Source organism: Papio anubis, chromosome 1 (genome assembly GCF_008728515.1).
Source record: "Papio anubis isolate 15944 chromosome 1, Panubis1.0, whole genome shotgun sequence".
Lineage (NCBI taxonomy): Eukaryota > Metazoa > Chordata > Mammalia > Primates > Cercopithecidae > Papio > Papio anubis.
In genome coordinates, this window is record NC_044976.1 from 150,450,205 (window position 1) to 150,467,316 (window position 17,112).

Consider the following 17,112-nt stretch of genomic DNA (forward strand, 5'->3'; position numbering starts at 1 on the left):
ATATCATGAAAATGGTTATACTGCCTAAGGTAATTTACAGATTCAATGCCATCCTCATCAAGCTACCAATGCCTTTCTTCACAGAATTGGAAAAAACTACTTTAAAGCTCATATGGAACTGAAAAAGAGCCCGCATTGCCAAGACAATCCTAAGCCAAAAGAACAAAGCTGGAGGCATCACACTACCTGACTTCAAACTATACTACAAGGCTACAGTAACCAAAACAGCATGGTACTGGTACCAAAACAGAGATATAGACCAATGGAACAGAACAGAGCCCTCAGAAATACCACACATCTACAACCATCTGATCTTTGACAAACCTGACAAAAACAAGAAATGGGGAAAGGATTCCCTATTTAATAAATGGTGCTGGGAAAACTGGCTAGCGATATGTAGAAAGCTGAAACTGGATCCCTTCCTTACATCTTATACAAAAATTAGTTCAAGATGGATTAAAGACTTAAATGTTAGACCTAAAACCATAAAAACCCTAGAAGAAAACCTAGGCAATACCATTCAGGACATAGGCATGGGCAAGGACTTCATGACTAAAACACCAAAAGCAACAGCAACAAAAGCCAAAATTGATAAATGGGACCTAATTAAACTAAAGAGCTTCCGCACAGGAAAAGAAACTATCATCAGAGTGAACAGGCAACCTAAAGAAGGGGAGAAAATTTTTACAATTTACCTATCTGACAAAGGGCTAATATCCAGAATCTACAAAGAATTTAAACAAATTTACAAGAAAAAAATCAAACAACCCCATCAAAAAGTGGGCAAAGGATATGAACAGACACTTTTCAAAAGAAGACATTTATGCAGCCAACAGACACATGAAAAAATGCTCATCATCATTGGTGGTCAGAGAAATGCAAATCAAAATCACAATGAGATACCATCTCACACCAGTTAGAATGACAACCATTAAAAAGCCAGGAAACAACAGGTGCTGGAGAGGATGTGGAGGAAAAGGAAAACTTTTACACTGTTAGTGGGACTGTAAACTAGTTCTACTATTGTGGAAGACAGTGTGGTGATTCCTCAAGGATCTAGAACTAGAAATACCATTTGACCCAGTCATCCCATTACTGGGGATATACCCAAAGGGTTATAAATCATGCTGATATAAAGACATATGCACACATATGTTCATTGCGGCACTATTCACAATAGCAAAGACTTGGAACCAATCCAAATGTCCATCAATGACAGACTGGATTAAGAAAATGTGGCACATATAAACCATGGAATACTATGCAGCCATAAGAAAGGATAAGTTCATGTCCTTTGTGGAGACTTGGATGAAGCTGGAAACCATCACTGTCAGCAAACTATCGCAAGGACAGAAAACCAAACACCACATGTTCTCACTCATAGGTCAGAATTGAACAATGAGAACATTTGAACACTTGGACACAGAGTGGGGAACATCACACACTGGGGCCTGTCATGGGGTGGTGGGACAGGGGAGGGACAGCATTAGGAGATATACCTAATGTAAACGACGAGTTAATGGGTGCAGCACACCAACATGGCACATGTATACATATGTAACAAACCTGCACGTTGTGCACATGTACCCTAGAACTTAAAGTATATATTTAAAAAAAAACAGTGAAAGATCTTTACAATGAAAATTAAAAAACACTGATTTATGAAATTGAAAAGACCACAAAAAAGGAAGGATAGTCCATGTTCATGGATTGGAAGAATCAATATTGTTAAAATATCCATACTCTTTAAAGCAGTCTACAGATTCAATGCAATCCCTATAAAAATACCAGTGACATTCTTCATGGAAATGGGAAAAAAAAATCCCAAAATTTATACAGAACCAGAAAAGACCCAGAATAGCCAAAGCTATTCCGAGCAAAAAGAACAAAACTGGAAGAATCACATTACCTGATTTCAAATTATACTACAAAGCTACAGTAACCCAAACAGCATGGTACTGGCATAAAAACACACACACAAACCAATGGAACAGAATAGAGAACCCAGAAACAAACCCATACATCTACTGTGAACTCATTTTCGACAAAGGTAACAAAAGCCTATATTGAGGAAAAGACATTCTCTTCTATAAATGGTGCTGGGAAAACTGGATATCCAGATGTAGAAGAATGAAACTAGACCTCCATCTGTTGCCAGATACAAAAATCAAATCAAAATGGATTAAAGACTTAAATTTATGACCTCAAATTATAAAACTATTACAAGAAAACATTAGGAGAAACTCTCCAGGACATTGGACTGGTCAACAATTTCTTGAGTAATACCCCATAAGCACAGGCAACTGAAACACAAATGTACAAACGGGATCATATTAAGTTAAAAAGCTTCTGCACAGCAAAGGAAACAATCAGCAAAGTGAAAAGACAACCCACAGAATAGGAGAAAATTCCTTCAAACTATCCTTCTGACAAGGGATTAATAATCCTTGAATATAAAAGGAGCTCAAACAACTCTATAAGAAAAAATCTAATAATTCTATTTTAAAATGGGCAAAAGGTCTGAATAGACATTTCCCGAAAGAAGACATACAAATGGCAAACAGGCATATGAAAAGGTGCTCAACATCACTGATTATCAAAGAAATGCAGATCAAAACTATAATGAGATATCATCCAACCCTAGGTAAAATCGGTTTTATCCAAAAGACAGGCAATAACAAATGCTGAGAAGGATGTTGAGAAAGGGGAACCTTCATACACTGTTGGCAGGAATGTAAATTAATATAACCACTATGGAGAACAGTTTGGAAGTTCCTCAAAAAACTAAGAAAAGAGCTATCATAAGATCCAATAATCTCATTCCTAGGTATAGACCCAAAAGAAAAGAAATCAGTATGTCAAAGAGATACCTGCACTCTGGTGTATTATTATAATCACTCTGCAGCATTATTCATAATAGCCAAGATCTGGAAGCAATCTAAACGTCCATCAACAGATGAATGTGGTACAAATACACAATGGAGCACTATTCAGCCAAAAAAAAGAATGAGATCCTGTCATTTGCAAAAAGGGATGGAAATGGAGGTCATTATGTTAAGTGACAAAAGTCAGGCACAGAAAGACAAAATTCACATGTTGTCACCTATTTGTGGGAACTAAACTCATGGTGATAGCAGAATGATCATTACCAGAAGCTTAGAAGGGTAGTTGGAGGTGGGGAAGGGAGGATGATTAATGAGTATAAAAATATAGCTGGAATGTATAAGATTTCGTATTTTATAGCACAACAGGGTGACTACAGTCAACAATAATTTATTGTACATTTTAAAATAACTAAAAGAGGCTGGGCACGGTGGCTCACGCCTATAATCCCAGCACTTTGGGAGGCTGAGGTGGGCAGATCACTCGAGGTCAGGACTTTGAGACCAGCCTGGCCAACATAGTGAAACCCTGTCTCTACTAAAAATGCAAAAAATTAGCCAGGTGTGGTGGCACATGCGTGTTGTCCCAGCTGCTTGGGAGGTTGTGGCAGAACTGCTTGAATCCAGGAGGCGGAGGTTGCAGTGAGCCAAGATCGCGTCATTGCACTCCAGCCTGGGCAACAGGACAAGACTCTGTCTCAAAAAATAAAAATAAATAAAAATAAAAAATAAAATAAAATAACTAAAAAAGTGTAAGTGAATTGTTTGTAACACAAAGAAAGAATAAAAGCTTGAGGTGATGGATATCCCAATTACCCAGATAGGATTATTATGCATTGCATGCCTGTATCAAAATATCTCATGTATCCCATAAATACACTCACCTATTACTCACAAAATATTTTTTTAAATACAAGGAAAAAAATTAGAAACATTGTAAATGTCCATCCACAGGACAATAAATTAATTGTGCTTTATTCACCCAATAGAGTATTATATGGCAGAGAAAATTAGTGAACTACAGTTACACAAAAATATGAATAAACCATAAAAACAAAATATTGTGTGAAAAAGTAGCCAGAGAAAACTGCAGAAAATGTATTATTCTTATAAAACCCCAAACCAAATAAGCTAAACAAAATATTTCAAGATACATCCATTTGTAATAAAATTATTTTCAAAAGGCATGAGAAGGAGCAACACAAAATTTAGGATATTACTTTTAATGGGAAAGCAAGTGAACAGAAGAAGGAAGAAAAATACTGGGAGATAATCATATTGGTAATGTTCTAGTTAAATAGGTTCATGATGCTCTTTTTATTATTAAATGTCTAAGTTTTATATATGTTACAAATAGTTCATAAACTTATATGAACTAAATTAAATTTAGAGAAGCAAATTGATAGTCCATTTTTGTCAACATAAAATTACATATGTATTATAAAGTACATAAAACTATACACATTTATTCACATCAATTTTATTTCCATGTGCACAGAGGAATAATCTAAGGTTGTACAGCAAATACTTAAGAGTGATAACCATAAGAAATTAAATAAAGAGAAAGGAGTGTAGCTATTTTACCTTTCATTTAATTTATGTCCATATTACTTGCGTTTATTTCAAAGCACATAGGCTATTTTATAACTATGTTAACACCAAAATTAAAAAGAATCTAAAGAATTATAAGGTTTTACCTGTCTGCATAGTTTTCTGAGAAGTATTTGAAAAGCAGCAAAGGACACTATAAGCTTAGCACCACCATGTTAACTATCATGTTAACCAATCCTTGATTTGTATCTCTTCAAATTCCTTATAGATTGTTTCTTAATTAATAAGTACAATATCCTCTAATAGCCAAATCTTATTCTTATATTACTCACAATTACTAACCTTTCTTTTTCCCCTCCACTTATTTGTTTTCTCTCTTCTCTTCTTCTTAATTTTTCCCTGGGTAGCATCTAAAAGTTTAAAAAGATTTGGAAGTTTCAGTTCTAACATTAAAAATTATTTTATTGATTAAAGAATTTGAAGGATTAAAATAATTAAGATTGATATTTTAATCAACTTTACTATGTTTGTTGGAAGAATCTTACAAGATACAAATAGCAGATAAAATTGTTTAATTTGCCAGGCATGGTGGTGCACATCTGTAATTCCAGCATTTTGAGAGGCTGAGGCAGGCAGATCACTTGAGCTCAGGAGTTTGAGACCAGCCTGGGCAACATGGCAAAACCTTGTCCCTACCAAAAATACAAAAATTAGCCAGACATGTGGAGTGCACCTGTAGTCCCAGCTACTCAACAGGCTGAGGTGGGAGGATCGCTTGAGCCCAGCAGGTCAAGGTTGCAGTGAGCCAAGATCATGCCACTACACTCCAGCTTGGTGACAGAATGAGGCATTGTCTCTAAAAAAAAGAAGAAAAAAGAAAAAAGTTTAATTATAGTTGTATCCCAGTATAAATACATGGCATTTAGGAACCCATCCAAAAGACAATGCTCTCCTAGGTCCACTAGAATGCAACCTCCAGTGAATCTAGGGAATATAAGGTGTTATTAGCAGAAACTATGTGAATGTAACTATTAAGCAGTCTACTGGAAAATATAAATGAATTATTTTAATAAGAACATGGAAAAGGAGGACGGGTGTGGTGGTTCATGTCATCTGTAATTCCAGCATTTTGGGAGGCTGAGGCAAGAGGATCACTTGAGGTCAGGAGTTTGATACCAGCCTGGGGAACATGGTGAAACCTCATTTTTACTAAAAATACAAAAATTAGCCACGCATGGTGGTGGGCACTTGTAATCTCAGCTACTCAAGAGGCTGAGGCAGGAGAATCACTTGAACCTGGGAGGCGGAGGCTGCAGTAAGCTGAGATTGTGCCACTGCACTCCAGCCTGGGCAACAGAGCGAGACTCTGTCTCAAAATTTAAAAATACAAAAAAAGAAAAAGAAAAAGGACATAGAAAAGGAGAATGTTAGTTTGCCACCATATTAACTACTCCATTCTACAAAAGACAACCATTTTCCTGACTAGAAGCAAAGATTACCGATGTGATTTTTGTATTATCCAGCTTGGGGTTGTCAGTTCCTTGAATCTTTAGTTGATGTCTTTCATCTGTTTGGGGAAACTTTTAGGCATTTGCTTTTCTTTCCTTCTTCAATTCCAATTACAATGTTAGATCTCATTACTGTGTCTCACATGTCTCTAACATTTTCTTCTGTATCTTTCTTTTTTTTCCCTCCTGATGTGACTTCCAGTTTACTAATTCTTTGTGTGTGTCTAATCTACTGAAAAATCTATCTAAATTGCTAATTTTAGATAATGATTTTTTTTTTTTTTTTTTTTTTTGAGACAGAGTCTGGCTCTGTGCCCCAGGCTGGAGTGCAGTGGCGCAATCTCGGCTCACTGCAAGCTCCGCCTCCCTCCCGGGTTCACACCATTCTCCTGCCTCAGCCTCCTGAGTAGCTGGGACTACAGGCGCCCGCCACCACGCCTAGATAATGAATTTTTATTCCAGAATTTATACCTGATTCTTTCTTACAGTTGATAAATCTCTATTTTCTTAAATACATTAATCACAACTGTTTAAACTTCATTGCCAGCTAACTCAACATCTGTATTACCTGTAGGGCTGTTACTATTTTTTTCTCTTGTTTTTCAGTCATGTAGGCATATCTAATAATTTTTTATTAAAAGTTATGTATGCTGTATTAAAAAATTCTAGAGATTCTAGATGATGTTATCCATCTCTCAAGATTATTTATCCTCCACCAGGCAAACAGAATGATGGATGATGATCTAAACCCAACTAGGGATGCAGAGATGAGATTATAATTCCAGTAAGGCTCAATTTACCTCTGATTCATTCCTATCCCTCCTGGGTTTTCTACAGAGGGTCTGTGTTACTGGAAGCAGAAGTCAATAAAAGAAATTTATTTAATAGTGTAAACCCACAACTACAAACTGAATAGGAATTAGGTGCTCATCTTTTTCCTGGAAGTTATAGGTTCTCCAGTAAAATAAGGGGAAAATAAAAGAGGAAGAAACAATATGATCCAGAAAATGGGTGACCAAACCCAAAAGAGAGGTAAAGGATATATCCAGAATGAAGACAAAAGAACTTAATATCACAGTTGCTTAACAGGTCTTGAGAACAGTAAGTCCAAATGGAGTATGTTAAATGGATCTAGGAGAGAATCCCGAAATGAAATTAACTGAATACCTGATGTGTCTGAACCTTTTCAAAGGTGATTTATACTACTACAACACATCACAAACACAGAAAACTAAACAAATTTTATTGACTGGGCGCGGTGGCTCATGCCTGTAATCCCAGCATTTTGGGAGGCCGAGGCGAGCAGATCATGAAGTCAGGAGATCGAGACCATCCTGGCTAACATGGTGAGACCCTGTCTCTACTAAAAATAGAAAAAATTAGCCAGGCATGGTGGCACACGCCTGTAATCCCAGCTACTCAGGAGGCTGAGGCAGGAGAATCGCTTGAACCTGGGAGGCGGAGGTTGCAGTGAGCCAAGATCGCACCAATGCACATCAGCCTGGGCAACAGAGAGAGACTCCATCTCAAAAAAATAAAATAAAATAAAATAAAATAATAATTATTATTAACTGTAAGGAATAAAAAAGTTGTGCCAGAAAGGAACCATTATATGGTTCAGCTGTGAACAGCATAGCATCTACATAGCCATAACAATTAAACTATTAAATTATCAAAGTTACAATAAAGAAATCCTATTTAGGAGGATGGGAGGAAGAAAGTAAATGCAGGGGAAACAGTGGTTTAAAACAAAAGTAGCTAAATTCTAATCATCCATAGAGCCTAAAACTGAAAAATGTAGAAATGATTACATAAACAAGTTATGGAACCATATCTATCAGAGATAGATATCAAAACAGACTGCTAAAAGAGTTTGAAATGCCTGCTTCTGGAAACTGGGATTGGGAAGAATCATTTTGAAATTATCAATTAATGGTAGGGTAGAATAACGACATTTTGAGATATGCCAAGACTCAGAAAATTTACTTCCCAGACAACATTTTGTAAAAAGTTATTTGACAGTGTTCTCCAACAGGCAGAACACTAAGAGAGGGGAAGATATGAATCTAAGAAAACAATGGATCCAACCCAGAAGACCAGTGAGTGGAGATCCTAGGATAACAGAGAAATAGCAGGTCTTGAGGGTAGAAAATGGTCTAGATTACACTAGGCAGGCAAGAATATCTCCAGAGAAAAGAAATGAACTCTAAGGAATAGTATAATTAAAAGGATGGAAAATCTTTTCATTATGGCAGTTATATGATCTTTTTGTCAACAATAAAAAACAAGAAGGAGAACTAGAAACTCTAAGAAAAACAAAAACTATGGCCGGGCGCGGGGGCTCAAGCCTGTAACCCCAACACTTTGGGAGGCCGAGACGGGCGGATCACGAGGTCAGGAGATCGAGACCATCCTGGCTAACACGGTAAAACCCCATCTCTACTAAAAAAATACAAAAAACTAGCCAGGCGAGGTGGCGGGCGCCTGTAGTCCCAGCTACTTGGGAGGCTGAGGCAGAAGAATGGCATGAACCCAGGAGGCGGAGCTTGCAGTGAGCCGAGATTGTGCCACTGCACTCCAGCCTGGGTGACAGAGCGAGACTCCATCTCAAAAAGAAAAAAAAAAAAAGAAAAAGAAAAAAAAAACTATAAGAAAGTCATGGTTCGAATACAAAGCAAAACTAAGATACAGCACGGTTTTAACCAACTGATAGAATATAAATGATGTACTTGATGCTGTGACTAGAAAAACACTCTCCTTTGAGAGTCCCAGCAATCATAATATTAGATCCATGAAATGGAAATGTAATTCTTGCCTGTAACTTGGCACTGTAGTAACACTATTTATATAATGATAGTGATTTAAATGCTGATTATTGGTCTTAAAGATTTAAAGTGAATCTATGGACCAAAAAAAGACAATTTTTGTTGTAGATATTAACTGCTGAAAAACTAAAAGAATACAATGGGGAGAAAAAAATGGAGGAAAGGATAGAGATACCAATATATTTAACTTACGTAAGAGAGAATAAAATAATTAACTACAGTTGATGGAACAAGCAGAGTTACAAGTAGGTTACTTATTAATGCCAAATTAGCCAATAGAAAAACTAATTACAACACAACTTACAAACATTGAGAGAGTAAAGGTAGGTGAGACAAAGGAGTAATTCAAAATGATCTTGTCTAGGGTTGAGTGTGGAGAACATTTGTTATATTTTGGTTGCCTAGTATCTGATGCCGCTTCCTATGTTTAGTGAATATTCGTCCACATGCCTTTCACCATCAATGCTAAAAAAGCCAATCTTGCTTTTCCAGTTCCCTTTGCAGCTGGGACATATTACTTGAATTAGGACTCCAAATGTTAATAGTGGTTACCACATGCAATTCCTTTAGCCTATACTAAATATTTCCTAATTCTACTTCCTTGCCTTTGCCTGAAAATGCCTATTCATCCTCCACCACTCAAGTTTAGATAATCATTTCCTCTCCAAAGCCTTTCCTTGCCCCCATGACATATGCATGTGAAGTAATAGCACTCACCTGCACTGTAATGAACTATTTGCTTGTTTTATTGTCTACTATATTTTCTTTTTTTTTTTTCTTTTTAACTCCTCTTACTATCATTCCCAATATTGCTTAATAAAAGTTCCTTGTCTGAAGGGACCATGGCATGTTTACATTACATCTGGCACATACTGAGTATGCTCAATAAATATTAGTTGAATAAACAAAAATTATAACAGATGTTTAGTACTTTTTTCCTAAATCACCTAACTTATAAATATGAAACTTTAACAGGATGATAAACATACCTTCAGTACTCGAATCCGTCTGGCTTCCTGAAGATGATGATGAAGAAAAAGGAAACACACGATCATCTGAAGAAAAAGATGTCACTGATCTATGTCGGGATCGGTGCTGGTTTTGGTTTTGCTTTCTTTTTTTCTTTCGTTTGTGTTTACCTTAGAGAGATATAAAATGGAACACAATTATTTTCCCAAATATTAGCAACATATGAGAGAGAAACATATGCATTAATTTATAAAATGTACCTTAAATTACCCAAAAGGCCTTCAAGCAAGCATAAACTCCTACCTTCATATTTGCCAGCCTTGGCATCTTCAGGATTTCTGTGAGCGGACTTCTTATCCATGTCTATTAAACCTCCCTGCCATGTCTATAAAACCAAAATATTGACATATTATTAGAGAATTTAAAATGCAAAATGATATTTCTGGGGACAAAGAAAATGAAAATGGTAACAACCTCAGCACTAACATTTTGGGCTGGATTATTCTTGGTTGTGAAGGGCTTTCCTTTGGATTTTAGGCTATCGAGCCACAATTTCTGGCCTCTACCCACTAGATGCCAATAGCACCTTTATGTGTGATGACCTAAAATGGCTCCAGACATTAACAACTGTCCCTTGGGGGGCAACCACTGTTGAGAACCACAATTCTATTGAGAACAAATGGACTAGAGTAGTAGTAATAGAGACAGAAAAAAGAGGCTGAATTCAAGAATCAGAATGACCAGGAATTGCTGGTGGACTGGCTATGAAGGAAAGAAAGAAATAAGGGATAACTTCTAGAATTTTGGCGTGATCAATTCGGTAGAAAACAATACCATTAACTGAGATATGCCAACACTAAAGAAGGAATACGTCTGGAATAATATTCCACTAAAATACAGAATAGAAAATCGGAAGTTTTTTTTCTTTTTGAGACAGAGTCTCACTCTGTCAACCAGGCTGGAGTGCAGTGGCGCAATCTCGGCTCACTGCAACCTCTGCCTCCTGGGTTCAAGTGATTCTCATGCCTCAACCTCCTGAGTAGCTGGGATTACAAGCACCCGCCACCACGCCTGGCTCATTTTTTTTGTATTTTTAGTAGAGACAGGATTTCACCATGTTGGCCATGTTAGTCTTGAACTCCTGACCTCAAACAATCTGTCCACCTTGGCCTCCCAAAGTGCTGGGATTACAGGCATGAGCCATCGCACCCGGCCCAGAAAGTTTCAAGGCATACCTAAATAACAATTTAGTAGATGCCTATAGACTAAGTAAATATGTTATTTACTTCATGTTGACAAAGATTATTTGAATAGAGAAAAAGCACTCACAGTAGTATGTCTGGGAATCTTCAGCACAATATTTGAAGCCACAAGGCTGAATGATACCACAAAAAGAAACAGCACAAATGGGGTACTAAACACTCATCTTTCATAACTGAAAGTCAAAGAATAATGTCTAAGGTGGATAATGTCTAAATTAGGAAACATTACTATAAATATATTACTTTAACATATATAAGTAGATCTAGAAAAAGAGCTAAAAGAATTGAAGGAAGATGCAAATTAGACGGAGTACTGTAGTACTTTTTGGTTTTTAAAATGATGAGTAAATGTTATTTTGACAAAAATGTAAAAGTAAATAAATCTCCTCCTTTAAAGCACACAAAGAGTAAGTGGGAATTCTCATCCAAGATGCCAGACTTCCTTCCTAGTCATATTAAAATGACGGTTAAGCAATAAACAAAGAAAGTAAAAGGTGAGGGGTATAAAAGTGTAGAAAACTGCAGGAGTTTGAAGGAAAAAAAAATCTCAGGATAAAGCTGTTCAAAGTACTCAAGAGCAATAGTTCCAAATAAGAACAAAATATCAATGGGTTGTCAAGAATTAATACTAGCAACATTTCCCTTAAAACCATGAACTTCAAGAGAAATACAACCTAAGCACATTCCTGAGACTTGCAATGAATAATATGTATAAAGTCACAATAAAATGTTATTTTGAGTTTTTTATTTTTTCATTTTATTTTTTTTACCTTATTTATTTATTTAGACAGGGTGTTGCTTTGCTGCCCGAGCTGAAATGCAGTGGTGCAATCATAACTTATGACAGCCCTAAACTCCAGGGCTCAAGCGATCCTCCTTCCTAAGTCTCCCAAAGTGTTGGGATTACAGGTGTGAGCCATCGAGTCCAACTATTTTCATTGGTTTTTAACATGTGAATCCAATTTACAGAGGAAAACACTGAAGTGTTCATAACAGTTATAGAACAAAAGTTAATTTATCCAATTATAATGCTATAAATGTAAAGGTAGAGCTGTCAGGACATGAAAGATGGAGAAGGAAAAGAAAAGATAGCAGGAAGGGAGTGCCAGTATCATCCTACGAAATCAAGAGTGCTAAAACTTGTGATAGTGATAGAACAAGAAATATGTTTAAATATATTGATAGAACAAGAAATATGTGTTTAAATATATTGCTTAATTGCTTAAGTTTACAAGAGAAAACAAAAGAGAAAATAAAAACACTTTATGAAATCTGTAGAGAAAGCAGCCAGCAGCAGAGGCTGTCATAATTGAGTCCTCATCTATCACAGCAGAAACTCAGAGGACAATAAATAAATTTGAGAAAAAACAGTATGGGCATACTATTTAGAAATGTAGAAATAATCACCAAAATAACTAAACATAAAAAATGTTTAAAGTGTTTGTCTATGGGGATGTGGATCCAGAACGAGGAGAAAGCAGGTGGGATGGAGACTGTTGCTTTTCATTATCAACTCTTACATACAATTTGATCTTTTAATCACGTGCACATATTATGTTGCTAAATGTTTTTAAAGGTTTTTTTAAAAAAGTGAATTGGGAAGTGAGGAAATAAGGACAATAAACTATATTTTAACATGAAAGCAGACAAACAGCATAGCAGTTGGAGGAATTACTGAGGTCAGGGGTGAGTTTTTAAAATGAGATTCTAGACTATTGGTTTTTTTCTTAAAAAAATTTTCAGTAAAATTTACTTTCAAATTTATATACAGTAAAATTCACATGTATGTACAGTATTAAGAGTTCTAACACATGCATAGATACTTGTAACCACCATTAACAGGATACAGAACAATTCCAACATCCAAAGAATTTCCTCGTGCTACTCCCTGGCAGTTAGACCCTCTCCCCACCTTTAACTCTGGGCAACTACTCATCTATCTGTTCACTGTCTGTTTAGTCTTACCTTTTCCAGCATGTCATATAAATGAAATCGTAAGTATTTAACCATTTTATATTGGTTTCCTTCGCTTAATATAACATACCTGAGATTCATCGAAGCTACTGCATATATCAATGTTTGTTCCTTTTTATCCAGTCCTATTCCATTGTGAAGATGTACCACACTGTGTTTATCCACATTCACTCACTTAGGGACATTTAGTTTATGTAGTTCTTCTTGTTTAGTCTGCTAATATGGTAGATTCCACTGATTAATTTTCACATGTTGAACCAACCTTAATTTAGGACATTTTGGACAATTATAAATAATGCTACTATAAACATTCATTTACAGATTTTTGTGTTAGCATAAGTTTTTATTTCCCTAGGATAAACACACAAAAGTGGAACTGGAAAGTTACATAGTAAGTGTATGCTTAACTTCCTAAGAAACTGCACAACTGTTCACCAAAGTGGCTGTAGTAATGTGTGAATGTCCTAGTTGCTCCATATCCTTGTCAGGACTTGGTATTATTTTTTAATTCTATCCATTCTGATAACTGTTTAATATTATCTCTTGGCTTTAATTTGCATTTCCCTAATGATCAGTGATGTTGAACGTATTTTCATGTGCTTATTTGCTAGCTGTATATCATCTTTGGCGAAGTGTACAACTTTTTGCCTATTTTTTAAATTGGGTTATTTGGTTTCTTGTTAGGTTTTGGAAATTCTTTATATATTCTGGATATAAAAGTCTTTGGTCAAGTATGTGATTTGCAAATATCTTCTCCTAACATGGTTTGTCTTTCATTCTCTTTACAGTACCCTTTATATAGTAAAATATTTTTTGATTAAATTCAATTGATCTTTTTCTTTATAGATAGTGCTTTTGTTGTTACCTAATAATTCTTTGCCTAACCCAATGTCACAAACATTTTCTCCTATGTTTTCCTAAAGAATTTTAGGTTTTAGCCTGGGCGCGGTGGCTCACTCCTGTAATCCCAGCATTTTGGGAGGCTGAGGCAGGCGGATCATGAGGTCAGGAGATCAAGACCATCCTGGCTAATATGGTGAAACCCTGTCTCTACTAAAAGTACGAAAAATTAGCCAGGCGTGGTCACGAGATCAGGAGATCAAGACCATCCTGGCTAATATGGTGAAATCCCGTCTCTACTAAAAGTACAAAAAATTAGCCAGGCATGGTGGCAGGCACCTGTAGTCCCAGCTACTGGGGAGGCTGAGGAAGGAGAATGGTGTATACCCGGTAGGCGGAGCTTGCAGTGAGCCCAGATCCCGCCACTGCACTCCAGTCTGGGGGACAGAGTGAGACTCCGTCTCAAAAAACAAACAAACAAAAAAGAATTTTAGGATTTTACTTCAGCTCTGCTCTTCATTCTAAAAAGTCTTTTGCTAATTTAGTTCCTTTACCTTTCCTTATCAACTTTATGATCAAGTAATTTATGCCTAAAAAATATTGCTTGGACTTTGTAATCAAATTCATAGATCTATTTAGGGAGAACTGACATTTTAACTAGACTGAATTTTCCAATCCATGAACACTATGGGTCTTCTTTCATCAGCAATTTGTAGTTTTTAGCACACAAATCCCACACATATTTTGTTAGATTTCTACCAAAGTATTTCATTTGTGAGGGAGGAGGGTGGGTCACTTTCCAAATCCCACACATACTTTGTTAGATTTCTACCAAAGTATTTCATTTGTGAGGGAGGAGGGTGGGTCAGTTTCCAAATCCCACACATACTTTGTTAGATTTCTACCAAAGTATTTCATTTGTGAGGGAGGAGAATGGGTCAGTTTCCAAATCCCACACATACTTTGTTAGATTTCTACCTGAGTATTTCATTTGTGAGGGAGGAGGGTGGGTCACTTTCCAAATCCCACACACACTTTGTCAGATTTCTACCTAAGTATTTCATTTGTGAGGGAGGAGAGTGGGTCAGTTTCCAACGGTTCATTGTTAGTGTAGAAATAGGATTATGTATGTTAAGCTTGTATCCTGCAACCTGCTAAATTTACTTGTTAGCTCTACCAGCTTTTTAAATAACTTCTTGAGATTTACTATATAACTGTCATCTGCAAATATAATTGTATTTCTTCTTTTCCAATCAGAATGCTTTTCTTGACTTACTATAATTGCTAGGATTTCCAGTAAATATTAAATAGTAGTGGAAGAAACATCCTTGCCTGGTTCCCAATCTTGGAGGGTAGAAAGCTTTCAGTCTTTCATCATTAAGTATAACAATACCTATGGGTTTTGTCGATGCCTTTTATTAGGTTCTCTTCTATTACTTGTTTGCTGAGTTTTAAGAATCATGAATGAATGCTGAATTTTCTTAAGTGCTTTTTCTGCATCTATTAATAGGATCATGTAGTTTTTCTTATGGATTGATGTTCAAATGTTGAATTCCTGGCATGAGACTTGGTCACAATGTATTATTTTTCTAGTATACTGCTGACTCAATTTGCTAATATTTTTTGAGGAAGTTGTATCTTTGTTCATGGGGGATTTTAACTTTTAGATTTGTTTTTTGTGTTGTCTTTATCTGGTTTTGGTATCCAGAAAATGCCGCCTTCATAAAATGAGTTAAGTGTTTCTTCTTTTTCTACAATCCAAAGAGTTTGTAACAGAACTGGTATTTTTTCGTCCTTGAATGTTTGGTGAAATTACCCGGTGAAATTATCTGGGCCTAGAGCTTTTTAAAATTATTATTATTCTTTTTTTTTTTTCTTCCTGGCAAGAGTCTTCTTGCCAGGGTTTATTTTTCGTTGTTGCTGTTGTTTTGTTTGTTTTTCTCACAAATTCTATTTCTTTAATAGTTATAGGACTATTTCATTTACCTATTTTGTCCTGGGTGAGTTTTCGTAATTTTGATAGTGCCCCTTTCTCTCACATTATCAAATTTATAAATACAGAGGTGTTTGTGTATTGCCTCATCCTTTTTAATGTCTGTTGGGTTGGGAGTGCTCTTAGAGCATGTATGTTTTTTGTTTCTTTTTAAAAAATATACTTAAATTTTTATTTGCTGATCTTCTCTGTATCATTCCAATTTTAGTATATGTGCTGCCAAAGTAAGCACTAGCACGTATGTTATAGGAATGACTTCAATAAAATACTGAAGACAAGATAGACCTGCCACATAACTGATCCTCAAACCTTGTTATCACTGATTTCTTCTTTCAATTCCATATCGAGTCAGATATTTGTCTTTGCCAATATTTCTTCTAATTTCTCTTCATTCCCAATACTGCTTGGCACAGTCTGCTACCTAAATGATTCCCCTGCCACTTAACTAGTCTCATTGCTTTTTCCCACTGTCATGCATTTTTCATACTGCTACCAGATTTATCAGACCTCAAATGGTTCAACACTGCCCACAAGATAATGGCCTTCCACATCTGGCTTAGTTCTGGTGTTTTGAATAATACTGTTTCCCTAAATCAAGAGTTTTTAACATTTAAATTTGACAAGGAGGAGTCACGAATCTCCTAAAATTAAGCATATAATGTTGTATGGATGTGAATTTTATTTCCAGAGCAAGATCTACAGCTTTTTAAAAAAATTTATTTGTAGTCTGGGTCTCATGGCTCACACCTGTAATCCCAGTACTTGGGAAGGCTAGGGCGGGTTGATTGCTTAGGCCAGGAGTTTGAGATCACCCAGGCCAACACAGCAAAACCCATCTCTACTAAAGATACAAAAATTAGTCGGGTGTGATGGTGCGCACCTATAGTCTCAGCTACTCAGCAGGCTGAAGCATGAGAATCACTTGAACCCAGGAGGCGGATGTTGCAGTGAGCCAAGATTGCACCAGCCTGGGTGACAAAGCAAGACTGTCTCAGAAAAACATAATTTTTATATATTTAGAGGGTACGAGTGCAGAATTCTTAGATGTACATATTGCACAGTGGTGAAGCCTGGGCTTTTAGTGTACCCATTACCCAAATTGTGAGCATTGTTCCCAGTATGTAATTTTTCAACCCTCACCCCCCTCCCATCCTCCCACCTTTTGTAGTCTCCAGTGTCTATATATACTTGTGCCCACTGCTTCCCAGCTCCTACTTTAAGTGAGAACATGTAATATCTGACTTTCTGTTTTAGTTATTTCGGTTAGGATAATGGCTTCCAGTTCTATCCATGTTGCTGAAAAAACAT

The 17,112-nt window shown here is 36.3% G+C and overlaps 1 protein-coding gene across 1 annotated transcript in view; it reads right to left on the reverse strand.

Annotated features, from left to right (window-relative positions):
• LOC108582343 (putative uncharacterized protein encoded by LINC00467 homolog) overlaps nucleotides 1-17,112 on the reverse strand; it is a 35,840-nt gene that overhangs the window by 16,769 nt on the left and 1,959 nt on the right. The window contains exons 2-4 of the mRNA XM_017949659.1: nucleotides 10,039-10,120; nucleotides 9,756-9,905; nucleotides 4,776-4,843 (exon numbers count right to left, since the gene is read on the reverse strand). Coding sequence (XP_017805148.1) covers nucleotides 4,776-4,843; nucleotides 9,756-9,905; nucleotides 10,039-10,096 — 276 coding nt within the window. The 5' untranslated portion in view covers nucleotides 10,097-10,120. The remainder of the gene's footprint in view (nucleotides 1-4,775; nucleotides 4,844-9,755; nucleotides 9,906-10,038; nucleotides 10,121-17,112) is intronic.